General features: G+C 50.6%; 1 protein-coding gene across 3 annotated transcripts in view; it reads right to left on the bottom strand.

Annotated features, from left to right (window-relative positions):
• Positions 1 to 14,780, bottom strand: part of ELP1 (elongator acetyltransferase complex subunit 1) — a 2,667,893-nt gene that overhangs the window by 735,275 nt on the left and 1,917,838 nt on the right. For all 3 annotated transcript variants that reach the window (XM_069630608.1, XM_069630606.1, XM_069630607.1), the window contains exon 24: positions 13,257 to 13,342. In XM_069630608.1, coding sequence (XP_069486709.1) covers positions 13,257 to 13,342 — 86 coding nt within the window. The remainder of the gene's footprint in view (positions 1 to 13,256; positions 13,343 to 14,780) is intronic.

Genomic DNA, 14,780 nt, shown 5'->3' with positions numbered 1-14,780 from the left:
GACCTTTTCACATCATGGTTATTCAGCCCTTGTCAGACAGCCCGAAAACGTGTGGGTCGATTTGGCGCAACGAGTTTTGAACATTTCGCATTTCTGCTTGACGGATGTACATAGCTCCGCAGATCAAATCTCAACATGCCTTGTGGCTATTCCAACGCCTACCCGATTTTGAAAGAGTTATTCAGGGTAATGCATAATGATTCCTTGGTTGAGCATTCAGATGTCCGAAATTCTTTTTCTATATATGAATACAAGTTCTGTGCTGACACTATCCACAAATGGAGAAACATGATCCGCATCATGACACATAACATACATCTTCAGGAGCGATGTCATCAAATGACTTGTGATCCGCCCTACATTGGAAAGTGTAAAAAAACTAAATATTAACGCAAATGGGAAAAGGACTGATTTTGAACAATGATTGTATACAAGATCTATAAATGTTGGTGTTTATGTTTCAAATAATATGGAATGCAATTTTACTATTTCTACAGCTAGCCATCTGAACCATGTAAAACTTCCCCCTGGTTGGTTATTTTCCTGCGGGAACTTCACTTATTCATACACCCCTGCTAATATTTCAGGGGGCCCATGTGCTTTGACACATCTTGGTTTAATGATGTACCCTTTCAAACCTGCAATTGGACATTCAATACTTGCTGCTTCATATACTGCTTTATCGCCAGACTGCAACTCTGAAGTGCATTTGCTCTCGGAAACGGGAGTGTTGGCATTAGCCATTCCCATTATCGGAATTTGGGGCTTAGCGGCTGGGGGATGTAAATCCATTATTAAATTAGCCAGTCTGGTGGTTAAAGGGCTTAATGAGACCTCACAAGATTTGACTGAACTGTTGCTAGACAATAGAAATCTTAGGAAAGCTATTTTGCAAAACGGAGCAGCTATAGATTATTTGTTTTTAAAGCATAATTTAGGTTGTGAAACCATGGAAGGAATGTGTTGCTTCAACCTGGGAGACCATTCCTGCACTATTGAAAAACATATTAAGGGTATAAAGGATCAAGTTGCCCGAGCAACACAAGATCAAGGCAGGGATTGGTGGGAAAATCTATTTGCATGGATTCCTGAAGCACTGCGTTCTGCATTAGTTTGGCTTTTTGGTATTACTATTGTAGTGATTAGCTTTTGTTGCTGTGCTTCATGTATTCCTAATTTATGGAGAATGATTTGAAGGTTTTGGGTGTTCCCTTCAAGCCCGTCGGGTTATGGTAGTTGATTGTCCAAGGGGTGGGTTATAATGCGTGTGCGAAATGGGAGCTAAAACAACATGGCGTTGGTGCGCAGCCATTTTGGACACTCATCTCCCATCAATGTAATAAAAGCCTGCGTCTCTGCGAGACTCAAAAAATAAATGAGCATTTCAGTAGTGAAAGCAGAGAAAGCTCACAAAACGACTAAAATATTGTTGCTGAGTGAACTCACTGTGGAGAATAGTTAGTGTATTGTCTACTGAAGGACAAATACGGGGAGGCAGTCTGAGCGGTCAGGAGCATGATAAGGGGTTCTGGGAATGAATGCAAGGAGAGGGGTGCTGGGATTTCCACTATTGACTGTTTTTTTGCACTCTCCACCCCTTCCACTTGTGATCTGCTCTTCGACCAAGGGTAGTCATAACTGAGAAGGGCGGGGACATGCCCCCATAAAGAGAAGAGGGCATTCTGTGGCAAAGTTAGTTAGAACTTGGACCCCCGGGTGATGCAGTCTCGCTGAGAGGGAGAACGCTCCGAATCAGACACTGTTAGTACGAGTGATCTCTTCGCCTACTTGCTCTGGGACTAAGCAGTGTCGTAGTGGCCAAGATGAAGGTGTCTTCTGCTATCTTGCTAACGGTGATGCCATTTTTAAAATATATTTTTATATATCTGATTATATGTTTATGTATGCTGAGTTCATGTATATTGGATGAATAAAGGGTCTATAACTAGCCATTTCAATTTTTACTATACTAATTAGTCTAAGTGTGATTTTGTGCCTATCTGAGTCCAATAACTTGTTTTGTCAGGGGCCGGGGAGACGTAAGTATAAGGGTTCTCCTCACGTGGCCAAGCAAAAGCAAAACATCCACTCGCTGACAAACCTCGTCAGCCGGCCTCCCACCAGGGTGCACAAGTGGGGGCCCGACGTCCCAGCCGGTTCAGGTTTGCTTTGACACTGGTGTCCTGCCCTGTGGGTGACGCTGTCCTCTGCTACCGTAGGCCTGGGAACGGTCTCTGTAGGCTTCCTGAGTTGTGGATCTGGAAGACTGATGGTAGGATGTGGAGAAGCCTTTTGAAGACCTGCTCGACTTTAACCTGTAGGAGTGAAAAGAAGTGCAGTGCTGCTGGAGGGTGCCCAGGGAACGGGCCGTCTCCGTATCTACTATGATGGCCTGGAGGGAGTCGTCGACCACTTACCCTCCGATGGAGATAACCTATTTGGGAATGTCCAGCACCTTCGCATGGAACTCCTAGTTGAAATTTGTGGCCTTCATCCAGCCTTGGCGACGAAGGCAGACACTGTTCCCCATTTGCCAGAACCCTGTGTTGGTGACGTCCAATGCCACTGTGATGGCGTGATCAGATGCTACCTCCCCTTCCTGGAAGAGAGCGATTGCCTCTACCTTTTTATCTTCGGGGAGGAACTGCAGAATAGGCCCCAGCTTGTACCACAACTCACTGTCGTAACTGGCTAGGATCACCAGTGCGTTGGCTGACTTGATAGTGGACACCGCAGTGTAAATCACCTTCCCCTCGCTGTCTTGAGGGACCGAGAACGGGTTGGCCGACCGTTTCCTCGTGGCCACCGATACCACTGAATCCGACGATGGCTGTGACCTCAGACATATGGGTGCGGAGTCCGGTACCCTATATTATTTCTCCAGCCTATCCCATTCGGCTGTAGCCGTGCAAGGGTACTTTGTGAGGGCCAGGCCCTCTTCCCAAACGTCGTCCAGAAGGGGCACCGCCATGACCGTCTTCCTCTTGGCCTCACACCTCTGGTACAAGAAGCCCTCCTTCTTGGTTTCCTCAGGCACTAGCTGGAACAGCTCAAAGGCTCTTGGGATCATGGAGTGGAATGATCCCACCTCATCCGGTGAGGACACCCTATGTAGAGTATCCAAATGTTGAGCATCCAAATGTGGAGATTCGCCGTCCGCTGCAATATCTTTGCCATCGTTGCTGTATCCGTACCCATGTCTGGGTCTGCTGGGGGAGAAGGGACCCGACTTGGTGGCGTATGTTGAAATGGGGCGTTGGATGATGCCTCCTCTTCTATGCCGGAGGCTGATCGGGGACCTGGGGTACCCCAGGTGCCAGAGCCGGAGGCATCCTCATCTGGATCTCTGACACCAAGGTGTGCAGGGTCGACAGAATATCCAAAGAAATGGCCCTCGGCTGAGAAGGCAGAATAGGAAAACTAGGCCCTGCGCAGTCCTCCTCCTCTTTAACTTCCTCGTGGACTGTATGCAAGGACCCCTGGTCTTCGTTGTCCGTGGTCTTGGGCCACGGCATGGCACCCCTTTTTTCCCCCCTGAGGGTCTTGAACCAAGGCCTCAGCCGGTTTCCTCCCTTCCAATGTGCCAGCAGACTTTGCCAAAGCCACTGCGGCAGATTTGTGCCTTGAGGGTAGGGAAACCTTCTGAGCTGCTGGGACTACCTTCGCAGGGTAAGTGCCCTTAGAGTTGGCAGCTGCTACTGCCACGACAGCTGTCGCTGACGAGGTCTTAGCCTGTGCCGATTGGGCCTGCTTGGGCTGTGCGGCCTTCTTCTCCTCCGTCAGAGGCTTCTCGAATTTCTCACAAAGTTTAGCCGTGGTAGATGACTTCCTTTTCGAGGAGAAGCGCGATTGCCGGCTGGCAATGGAAGCGGACGGTGATGTCGACTGTGCCTTATCCACATTGGAAACCGCTTACGCAGCAAACTCAGACTTGCGGTTCTTGGCCTCATCTTGGGCCCCTACAGATGAGGCACTCTCAAAGGACTTAGAAGACCGCTCCTCGGACCGGCCGGTCCTGGGTGAGGCATGACCCTGCTTGAAGCATGGGTCAGAGGCCTTGGCATTGAGCCACACAGCCAGTCTACTGGGGCTGTCCCTTGTTGTCTTCTTGGAGAACCGGAGGCCAACTCCTTGTGGTCCGGGTGCAGGCAGTAGAGGGGTTGCAGGTGCTTGTCCTCCACAAACACGTTCTGTAGCCCGCATTTGGTGCAGGGCCTGAAGAGGGACCTTCCCTCCTCCTCCTCCTCTGTCACGGTCGAAGGGCGCGAAGAAGGCCCAATGGCCTTCTAGAACCTTTGACGATCTTCGCCCTTGAGGGGGCTGAAATTCACCGACAATGGATCCCCACTATTAGATGGAGAAAAGAGCACACAGGCTCCTTTGAAACAAAACCAGAGCTTTTTCCCGAAAACCACTAAAAAGCATACAAATAGCTGGGAGAGCAAACTCGAGGACTCCCAACACTGAAGCAAGCAGTAAAAATCTGAAGATGGCTGCCAGAGGAGGGGTTAAGGGAGAGGGCTGTTATTGGATGGGGATGGTATGACCCAGAGGACAGTTGTTGGTTTTAAGGAGAAATACAGTTTTTAAGTGAAACTGTTTTTTTCTTTTAACGAGCATTCCTAGCCCGACAACGGGGAATATTCATGAGTACGTGGATCAGACTCAGACTGGCCTACAGGGCAGTAGGCCTGTGGCCGAACCAAAAATGCAAAATGCTAGTGTTTTCCAGGTCAAAGTGGGCCACATTTTGGCCAATGTGGGCCAGTTGATGAGCTACATCACTATGCGGTAGTAATTTTGACCAGTATAGCTGAATAAATATTCTTTAAAATGCACAATTTACATCACATTTTATTTAAACACTCCCCCCTGGGTACTATTCAAACAGTGTCACTAAAGGAATGAATATGCATTTGCAACTAAGGGCCACTTTTTCATTGGTGCCCGAGACCATTTTATGGCCCAGTCCGACCCTGATGTGAATCCATGCCAGTCCCCATGCTGGAGAATAGAAGTTTCAAATTTCCAAGCTCCAGTATAGCCTAGTGTTATTTTAGAAGTTAAAGGTATTTGTTGGAGAAATGTATGCAGTATGTAAAATAGTAGGCTGTAGTCGGATGTAGGTTTAACAATTTTAAGATTTATTGCGGTGTTAACTTAAACAACAGCTCTCCTTGTGCACATCAAACAGTATTAGTTTTCATGAGGTTTGGTTTCCATGAAAGGGTTAATGCAGTCCTGAGTTCAAAAGAAGCTCCACTTGGCTTCTCGCATCTTTAAAAGGGAAAATAAAGTCAACTTAATTCTTTTTCTCCACGGACTGACTCACCCTCTGTTCACTGGGTTAAGAAGACAAAAAGACAAAAATCCACATGGAAGGCACAGTCCTTGATTAATGGTTGACGGCTGGCGCTTCTCCTCAGCGAGTCCGCCTCTGATAGGGATCTCCCTTGTGCTTCTCAGTGAGCCTTCTAGTACGCCCAGTCACAATCACCTTTCCATTCCTCTCTGGTCTCCGGCTCGGCTTGCAGCTGTAAGCAGAAACACCTGGTGAGCTCTCTGTTGCTGCATTTAAGCCCCTCTCTGCTCCTCCCCTCCCTTCAGTCTCCAGCTAGTTTTCCCTCCCATTCCCCACACCTGCAGGGCGTTTTCTTTCCTCAGTCCACCCAGTTTCATGCACTGTTTGACCCCACCCTGTATGTCTCTGGGGCCACCGATCTACATGTGGGCTGACTGCATTATACCAGTGCCAATCTCTGGTACACCTATTTCCATGCTGTATGATTGGGTTGTACCTATGCCGTTTTCCCTTTTTAATTCTGTCTCTGCCCCCTCCTTGGTTTCGTTTCTCGTGGTGGTTTCTGAGACATGTAGTTTTCTTTTGATTTGCTGTGTAAACCTTTTGTTGGCTGGGTCTCATTACTAGAATAGGATCCTCCCTTGATTCTGTTGCCTCTTTGACCACCTCACACACTAAAATATTAGAATTCCCCAATGCGGGGGGCGCTGTTGCACTAAGAGAAGATGGCCGCCTGATTGAGGGCTCTGTTCCGAGTGGCGCCTTCCTGCCGCAATTTTGCTTTGGTGCCCTTCTAAATCCTGTACCAGTTACCTGATCCGGCTGCTGGTTGACCCGGGCGTCTGCTGCCCGAATGCCGCTTCCCTAATCAGTCCTACAGCGGAGATCCAACGTGCCAAAATTGGGCTGGGAGCTGGCGCTGCTCCGCCTTGCTCCTCTGCTCCAGAGTTGTGTGCCTGTGACTCCGAGGATTCGGGGCCTGCGGCGGGGGAGGGGCGCTGCACGGCGTGGCGCTGTTCCTCTCCCTAACTCCTCATGTGATCGCAGCGGCCTGTGCTGGGATATCGGCCCCATGACTGGGACCCGGGGGCCACCCGCGAATGCAGAGCGTCCTGCTCCACCGCCCCTCCTTAGCGTCATGCTGTTTACCAGCATTCTTGGAAAGTCTGTGCTCCCCGTCCGGGAGCCTGCCTCGTGGGACAACCGTGCTCCTCTGCGACTGCGTTGAGTCCCCCCCCCCCCGGGCCACCAGCCACCCTGCCTACCCCGTCCTGAGGTGTCTACGGCTCCTGCTCTGGCTCGCACTGCCTCCCCCTCTGTGGACTCTTGTCTGACCCATTTCGGGCCGGCTCCTGCTGCGGCTGGCGCCGCGCTCCACTGTCACTCTATTGTGTTAAGCACACTGGGCCCCCGCTCGTAACGTCAGCTGCTGGGAGTTGCTGGGGGGGACACAGACTCTTTGGGCGCTGGGCCCCCCTCACCCCGCGCCCCCATAAACGCCTGCAAGTTCCACCCATTATTGGCCCGGGAGCGGGACCCCCCTCCGGGCATGGTCTCCACGATCCCTCATTGAATCGCCTGGGTTGGGACTCTGCTACAGAGCTACGCCTGCTGCTTCCGGCGCCCACACTCATCGGCTTGGACCCCCGGGCCCTACCGGGCTGAGCTGGATGGTGCACCATGTTGGTTCCCTTTACGGCGACGCACGCCTACTGGATCCTCCTCTCCGCCTGAATATCCTGGGACTCGAGGATCCCCGCGCTGGCTGCCGTGTCGCTGCCTGACCTCGGTTGCTCTGCTTGCCCCTCAGTGGCCCACGCCCTCTTGACTGGGTGCCTCAGGAGCGCTTATGCCTGACTTAAGGATAGGACCCCCCCCCCCCCAACTCATGCGGCTACGTCAGTGCACATAGTTACCACTACCTTCGCCCCAGTTGCAGCACACTGATTCCCGGCCCTCGGCCCTCACCTGGGATCATCAGGGCGGTCTGCACTTGTGGACTCTTTCACTGGCTGCTCTGTGCCCTCGCACTGCAGCTGAACGTAGTGGTCCTCTTGGACCCGTGACCCGGCGATCGACGGTGACCGGAGACCCCTCAACCTACTACAGCACTGTACCCTTTTTTGATGCTAGGGTCCCCTGGGCACCTACAACACCTCTAACAGCCCGTCTGACCATCCTCAGTGGCCTGCACTCCCCCTGACCTGCCCCAGCACCCCTTCTTCCCTGTTATGCCTACCCTCCTTCTGGCATCATGACCAAGGGGGCTGGAAAGAAACAATGCTCGATCAATATGTTTACAAAAACCCCGGTGGGGCCGGTGGGGGAGGCGTCTGAGCAGGAACCATCCAACCTGTCGACCTCGGACCCGGCGGACTCTCAAAAAATGATGGAATACATTCGGGAGGGGTTCACCACACTCCACAGCAAGCTTGACGACATGAACTGCACTATTTCCTCCATCAAGGCCCATATAGAGAGGACCGGTGGCCGGGTTGCCGAAATCGAGACACGAGTGAGTACCACCGAGGACGGCTTGAGTTCCCTTAGGGCAGAGGTCTCCACACTCACTGGCCGAGTTGCCGAGGTCGAGAAAAAGAATGAGGACCTCAAATCACGTTTGAGGCGCAACAACCTCCGTATTGTCGGAGTACCTGAAGATGGCATTAGGGAACCCATGGAGGACAACGTTGAACACATGCTAGTACAATTGCTGGATTCCCCAAGGCTCTCCCCACAGTTTGCAATCGAGAGAGCCCATCGTGCCCTCAAGGCGAAGCCCAGACCGGGCGCACCAGCACGACCCATTATAGCCAGAGTCCTAAATGTCCGTGACCGTGACGCCCTCCTCAGGGCGGCGAGAGCCAAGGGAGAGCTCCTGCTGGGCGCAGCCAGGATCCATCTGTATCCGGATTTCTCGGTGGTGGTCCAGCGGGAACGTAAAACCTTGGCAGTGAAGAGGAGGCTGCGAGACCTGCAGGTCAAATACTCCTTGCTATACCTCGCCAAATTGAGAGTCGGCCACTCTAACCAGGTGTACTTTTTCACGATTCCTGAAGAGGCTTCCAGATTCCTTGACGAACACTTCTCTGGCTGACCTTATTTTGCAACACACCTTATTAATGCTACGTTCTTTGCCTGATTGATTGTGATCTGGGACACTGTTCTGCTACAGAAATGGCTAGCTGGTGAATGAGTGTTGGAAGAGGCCTTCCCCTGCCTAGGTGTTCTATCTAGCTGCACACGCCATCCACGTTCTGGTCCTTGGGTTGACCTCAATACTTCAGGGGAGTCTTCCGGACTCACAGTTGTACGCTTCTTCAGTTAATTCTCCTCTCCGCCGGCACTCACTCACTACTACAATGTCCCTCTGATATTTGTTGTTAAACTCAGGCACTTCCTTGAATTGGATGACTGAGAGACTAACCCTCTCAACCTAGAGCATATTGTTTTTCTACTATGTGACCGTGCCTCGTCCCCCCGGGTAGGGTCCTCCCCGGGTCACGCACGCTGTTTCTTCTGGGCACCATGTTCATCCTTCAATTGCCTTCCGGTCCGGAGCATCGCCGCCAGGCCAGTTCACAGCCCCCCCCGGCATTGATGCCATTGGTTTGGGTTCGGTTGTTTGGGTTTGGGATTATCATTCTTCTGTTTGGGGGAGGGATCTGGGTGGGAGTGGGGGGTGTTGGGTTTTATGTTAAAAAAAGCTTGGTATCCATGGAAGAGGTAGAGCACGGGGCAATACTGACACATTGTTGTTGCAGGACTGGTCATGCGGTGCGCAGTACGTTTGGGTCACCATCCTGTTTACCTGTAATTCCTAACGAATACCCCTGCACCGTCCATGGAGGACAACTTGACATTCATGAGCATGAATGTTCGGGGTCTACAAAACTATAAGAAACTGAGGCAGTTACAACTTCAGTCCGAACGCCATGGGGTCAAAATTCTGTTTCTGCAGGAGACACATGTATGCACTGAGTATTGTGAAAAATTTGCCAAAATGTGGGGCCCCCAAAGGTACTATCCTAGCTATTCTACCCAAAGTCTAGGAGTCATGACCCTGATTCACAGGAACCTTAAGTTTCATTCCATATCTACACAGATCGACCCCCAGGGCAGATATGTGCTTCTTCACGGTACCCTGCAAAATAAGGAGGTGGTTCTGCTAAACATCTATGGCCCCAACATAGATGACCCAGAGTTGTATCTACACCTCACGTCCCTCCTGGACAGCTTCCCGCTGTTACCAGTCCTCTGGGGAGGTGACTTCTATACGATATTTGATGTTGACCTTGATAGATCCAGGTCCAGACCCAGTCAACTTTCCAAAGCTGCTTACACTACACTGTCATCTCTCCCCTGCCTTGCCCTGGTAGATGCATGGAGGCTCCTCTACCCCGACTCCCGCTCCTACTCCTTCTATTCTTCGGTGCATGATTCCTACCCCCTAATTGATAGGTGGCTAGTGTCCGACGTACTTATAAGGAATGTATCTCGCCTAACGATCCTTCCTATAACACTCTCTGATCATTCACCATTGACTATCACCCTGTGTTGGGGTCCGGACCGCGGTCGAACCAGACACTGGAGAATGAAACCTCATTCCCTCCTCGACCCTGCCTTCAGCTCCGAGCTGGAGATGGCAATTGAGGAATTCTTCAAAATTAACACCGATACGGTGTCCTCGCAGGCCACCCTCTGGGAGTCCTTTAAAGCTTATATTAGAGGGATCGCCCTGTCCAAGGAAAATGGTATCCTCCAAACAATTCGCAGGGATATCGCTGAAAGCAAAGCCACGGACTCTGCACTGGAAGCCCAATGCTCTGAACATCAAACCCCGGAAATCCTAGTGTCAATCGGTACGGAGCTTGACACATTCCACTCTCTTGCGGACCGTGAACTGAGGTTTCTGAACACCCTGGGCATTGCGAGGAAATACGGCGAGGGCGAACGCCCAAGCCGTTTTCTCGCCAGGCTTCTTCGCCGAGAGTTTGGCTCCCCACCCATCCCCGGATTGGAGAGACCTGGTGGTACTCTGGCCACGTCACCACAAGATATCAACTCTGAATTCCTTTCTTTTTACGAATCCCTATATGCCAACGTCCGAAATCGACCTCCCTCTCTCGATTCTCTCCCCCAAGACCATCGCCTCATTGGAGAACCCATTCACCCACGAGGAATTCTCGGCGCCATAGACTCACTCTCATCAGGCAAATCTCCTGGTTCAGACGGCATCCCTGTTGAATTCTATAAAAACTTCAAATCACTCATACTCCGATGCTTAATGGCCCTCTGGGAGGAATCGGTGGAGGCAGGCCAGTTCCCACCTTCGCTTCGTGAAGCCACAATAACCATTTTGTTGAAACCCGGTAAACCTCCCCACTGTGGCTCTTACCGTCCACTTTCACTTATCAATGGCGACATGAAGATATACGCCAAATTATTAGCCCAACGCCTCGCTCCCTACATGCCACACATTATTCACCCCGACCAGGCGGGATTTATACTGGGGCGCTCCACCTCCTTGAACTTGAGGCGCCTCTTCAACATCATAAGCAGGGTTAACCCAAATGTTCACGCGGTAGCGGCGACACTCGATTCTGTCTCGTGGAAGTATCTGTGGCGGGTTCATGAAAAATGCAAATTTGTCCCCTGCTTTCTCTCCTGGGTCAGGCTGCTCTACTCCAATCCTGTGGCCAGGGTCCGCACGGAAGACCAATGCTCCCCCCTCTTCCGAATAGCTAGGGGTACGAGGCAGGGCTGTCCCTTCTCCCCCCTAATCTTTGCTGTAGCGATGGAACCTTTTGCGGACATGCTCCGCCAATGTCATCTGCATAGGATCTTGCGTACCGCCGGTTCCTCGGATATAGTGTCCCTCTATGCTGATGATGCTCTTCTTTTCATCCGCTCCCCTGACACCAATCCGGCCCCGATACTGGAAGACATTATCCTTTTTGGTCGTATCTCGGGTCTCAAAGTGAACTGCTCTAAATCCGCCCACTTCCCGCTCACTGACGCTACACCCCCTCCCCTCTGACACCCTGGGATTCGTGTGGGCTCAGTCAAACTTTACTTATCTAGGCATAGTTGTGTCTCGTGAATTCGAACAGGTCTTTGCGGAAAACTACCAAAAATACCTCACAAACCTTACAATGAAGTCACTGGGCTGGAGCAAACTCCCGATTTCACTTGCGGACATGATAGGGATACTGAAGATGGTAGTATTGCCCCAGCTCCTGTAAAGGTCCGCCAAAATTCCCCTGTGGCCGGGCAGTGGATTCTTCCAGCCGCTGACTTGCATCCTTAACACCTTCCTTTGGCACTCTGGCACGGTCCGGCTTAAGCTTAGAACATTAACCACCCCAATGGAGGTTGGCGGCTTTGGTGCTCCTGACTTCTTTAAGTACTGGCTGGTGTCACAACTCCAATATACGTCATATTGGTTTAACACATCGGACCCCCCGCCCCATGTCAGGCTTGAAAAGCTATCAGTCAGTGACCGCGATATCCGCTCCTTAGTTGTCACACCCATGCAGATGGTGTTAGACTCACTCGACCCGGCGGCCTGCACATCTCTGGCGCTCTCTAAAACATGGCAATTACTAGGCATCACCCACCCCTTCCACGGTAACCTGCCGCTTTGGAACTTCCTTCCAGAGGTCCCTCACGTACCATCCCTCATTGTTCGTCGGTGGGCCGAGGCTGGATATGAACTGCTCTGGGACGTTTTTGAACAGGGCAACTTCATAGAGTGGCCCGACCTTCCACTGTACCTGAGGCGGAGACCATCCGTTTGGCTTCAGTATTCATCCCTCTGGAAAATTCTTAAACACAAATACCCCAGCTTCCCGGCGCTACCGCCTGATGAGCCGGCAGTTACAGAACTATCCTCCCCCACTCCCACGAGGGGCAAGGTTTCCAGACTCTACTCTCTGGTGAAGGCCAGATCGGCCCCTACATTCTCCAAATTGAGGCAAGCCTGGGAGGATAACCTCAGGCTGGAAATGACCGACGAAAGGTGGACCCGGATGTGTGCACGCATTCATGGGGTATCCTTCAACTCCTGCTTTAAATTGATTCAATCCAAGGTGCTTCATAGATACCACTACACCCCGAACAGACTGCACCATATCTCAAATGACTCCCCCCCCACAGGTGACCTAGGTGTGGTTGTGATGAAGCTGGCTATATCCACATGATCTGGTTCTGTCGGCTCACCCAATTCTGGGGCGCAGTATGCTCCACTATGTCTTCTATCCTCGAATACCCTATCGCTCCATCCCCAATGAGGTGTCTTTTTCACGACTTTCCTGAGCTTCATCGTGATTCCAAGAGGCTGGCTGGCCTCTGCATGCTACTTGCAGTACGCTCTATAATATTCTGCTGGCTTCAGCCTACCACACCTACTCATGCACAGTGGCTTAGGGTGGTCACATGGGCCTCAGATACCGAAGAATCCTGGGCTGTACAACAACCATCCCACTCAAGACCCAGAGATGTTTGGTCAAAGTTTCGCTCATTCATGTCCCCCATCGACACTTCCTCAGACTTGGCATCACCAGCTCTCTCCCGCTACCATTCCACCTCCACTTCTTGAACTGCTCCCTCCTTGTTCCGCACCCGACTCGGATGTTTCTTTTATGTATATAAATTGGTTTTTGTACCTGTGCTATATGTCTGCACTACCTGTATTGTTCCGATTGTACATGCCTTGTGTGCTACTCACCTGTTCTTGTGTTACCAGGCTAAATAAATAAAAGAAAAAAAAAAAAGAATTCCCCAATGCAGTATAGTCCCTGGGCTATTGTAGAAAAGGAATCTGCAGGAAGAAGTATCCAATTAGCATTCAATATACACATTAAGCCACTCACATGCAACACTAATACTGGAGTTTCTGCATTGCTTTGCTAATTTGACATCTGGTGCATATGCAAATCAATTGGATCAGTACCTCGAAGTTCATGAACCTTCTGTAGAGCAACTTCCAGTTCTGGAGCACTTTTCTTCACATGGGCTGTCAAAATGGATAAGCAGTATCTGGAAAAGAGGAACCACAATAAAATAAACATTTGAAAACAGGAGCAAAATGACCATAGACCGACTGCCATAGACACAGAAGGATTTCCAAATCTAGAGTTTCATCAACTGCAACTGTTGTATGTTTAGCATAAACATCTTTAATGAAATTAGTAGGGAGGAATCTTGCATCAATGATCCCCATCCTAAGGTCTCCTCCCATGTGGCTAGGGGAAGGCAGAAGCAACCTGATCCTGGACACTAGGGGTGGTATTCTGAGGGTGGATCACATGGGAGGATATGGCTGTCAGGAGAGAGTGGTGACTCCAGCAGAAGAGAAGCAGTATTCTTCTCTTTCTTTCAAGGAAGATCCTTTAATTCCTGAGTTTTTGATGACCTATTGTCATTATTCAGAAGAACAAGTTACTCTCTTACCTGGTAACGTTCTTTCAATGAGATGGTCCGACGACGTATTCCATATCTATGACAGTAATCACCACAGCTGTGCTGCTTCGGAGAATTTTCGGCGTCTGCGGCATGCGTCGATACGCTGTCCTTGAGGGCCTCCGTCGAGCCGACGTCACGGATGTTATAAGTAGGACGCACAACGCCAATAGCCTCAGTTGTAGTTTTTTCCCAGAACGTGTGGCACTAATCTTCTGCTAGTATGACCACAGAAAGCCTTGCGGAAACGTAAGCTGCAATAGCATAAGAAATTCTGTAGCGGGCAGGTAGGGAGGGAGCGATATGGAATACGTCGTCGGACCATCCCACCGGTACCAGGTAAGAGAGTAACTTGTTCTTCGAGGGGATTGGGTCCTCCGACGTATTCCATATCTATGAGAGACTCCCAAAGCAGTACCAACGTATGAAGGAGGGAAAAGAATTTAGAATATAGAAATTTAGAATGCCCAATCAAATTGCAGAGTAAAGGACCGCCTTGCCAAAGGCCAGATCCTGCCCATGGATAGAATTGAGGGAGTAGTGGCATACAAAAGTATGGACCGAAGCCCAAGTGGCTGCATCACAGATGTTCCGAATAGGAACACCCCTTTGCAGGGCAGTAGAGGCAGCCATACCCCTAGTAGAATGGGCCCGTAAGCCTACTGAAGGGTCCTTACCCGCCAAGCGGTAACATTCAAAAATTGCCAACATAATCCATCTAGACAAAGTCTGCTTAGTCACGGCTTGTCCCAAACGCCTTCCAGCGTAACCAATAAAGAGCTGATCGTCCACTCTGACCAGGGACATGCGAGAAATGTAGAAACTTAAAGCTCAGCTAGGATCCAACCTATGGAGCCTCTCTTCATCCTTACCAGGATGTGGAGGAGGATAAAATGCCGGAAGAATAACCTTCTGGCTCATATTAAATTCCGACACTACCTTCAGAAGAAAGGAAGGAAGAACTCTAAGGACAACCCTGTCCTTATAAAACACAGTGAAGGGTGGCTTAACTGAA

Source organism: Ambystoma mexicanum, chromosome 6q, assembly GCF_040938575.1.
Source record: "Ambystoma mexicanum isolate Mex_15411 chromosome 6q, UKY_AmexF1_1, whole genome shotgun sequence".
Classification (NCBI taxonomy): domain Eukaryota; kingdom Metazoa; phylum Chordata; class Amphibia; order Caudata; family Ambystomatidae; genus Ambystoma; species Ambystoma mexicanum.
Note: the sequence above shows the minus strand (reverse complement) of the source record. Positions and strands in the feature narration are given on the sequence as shown.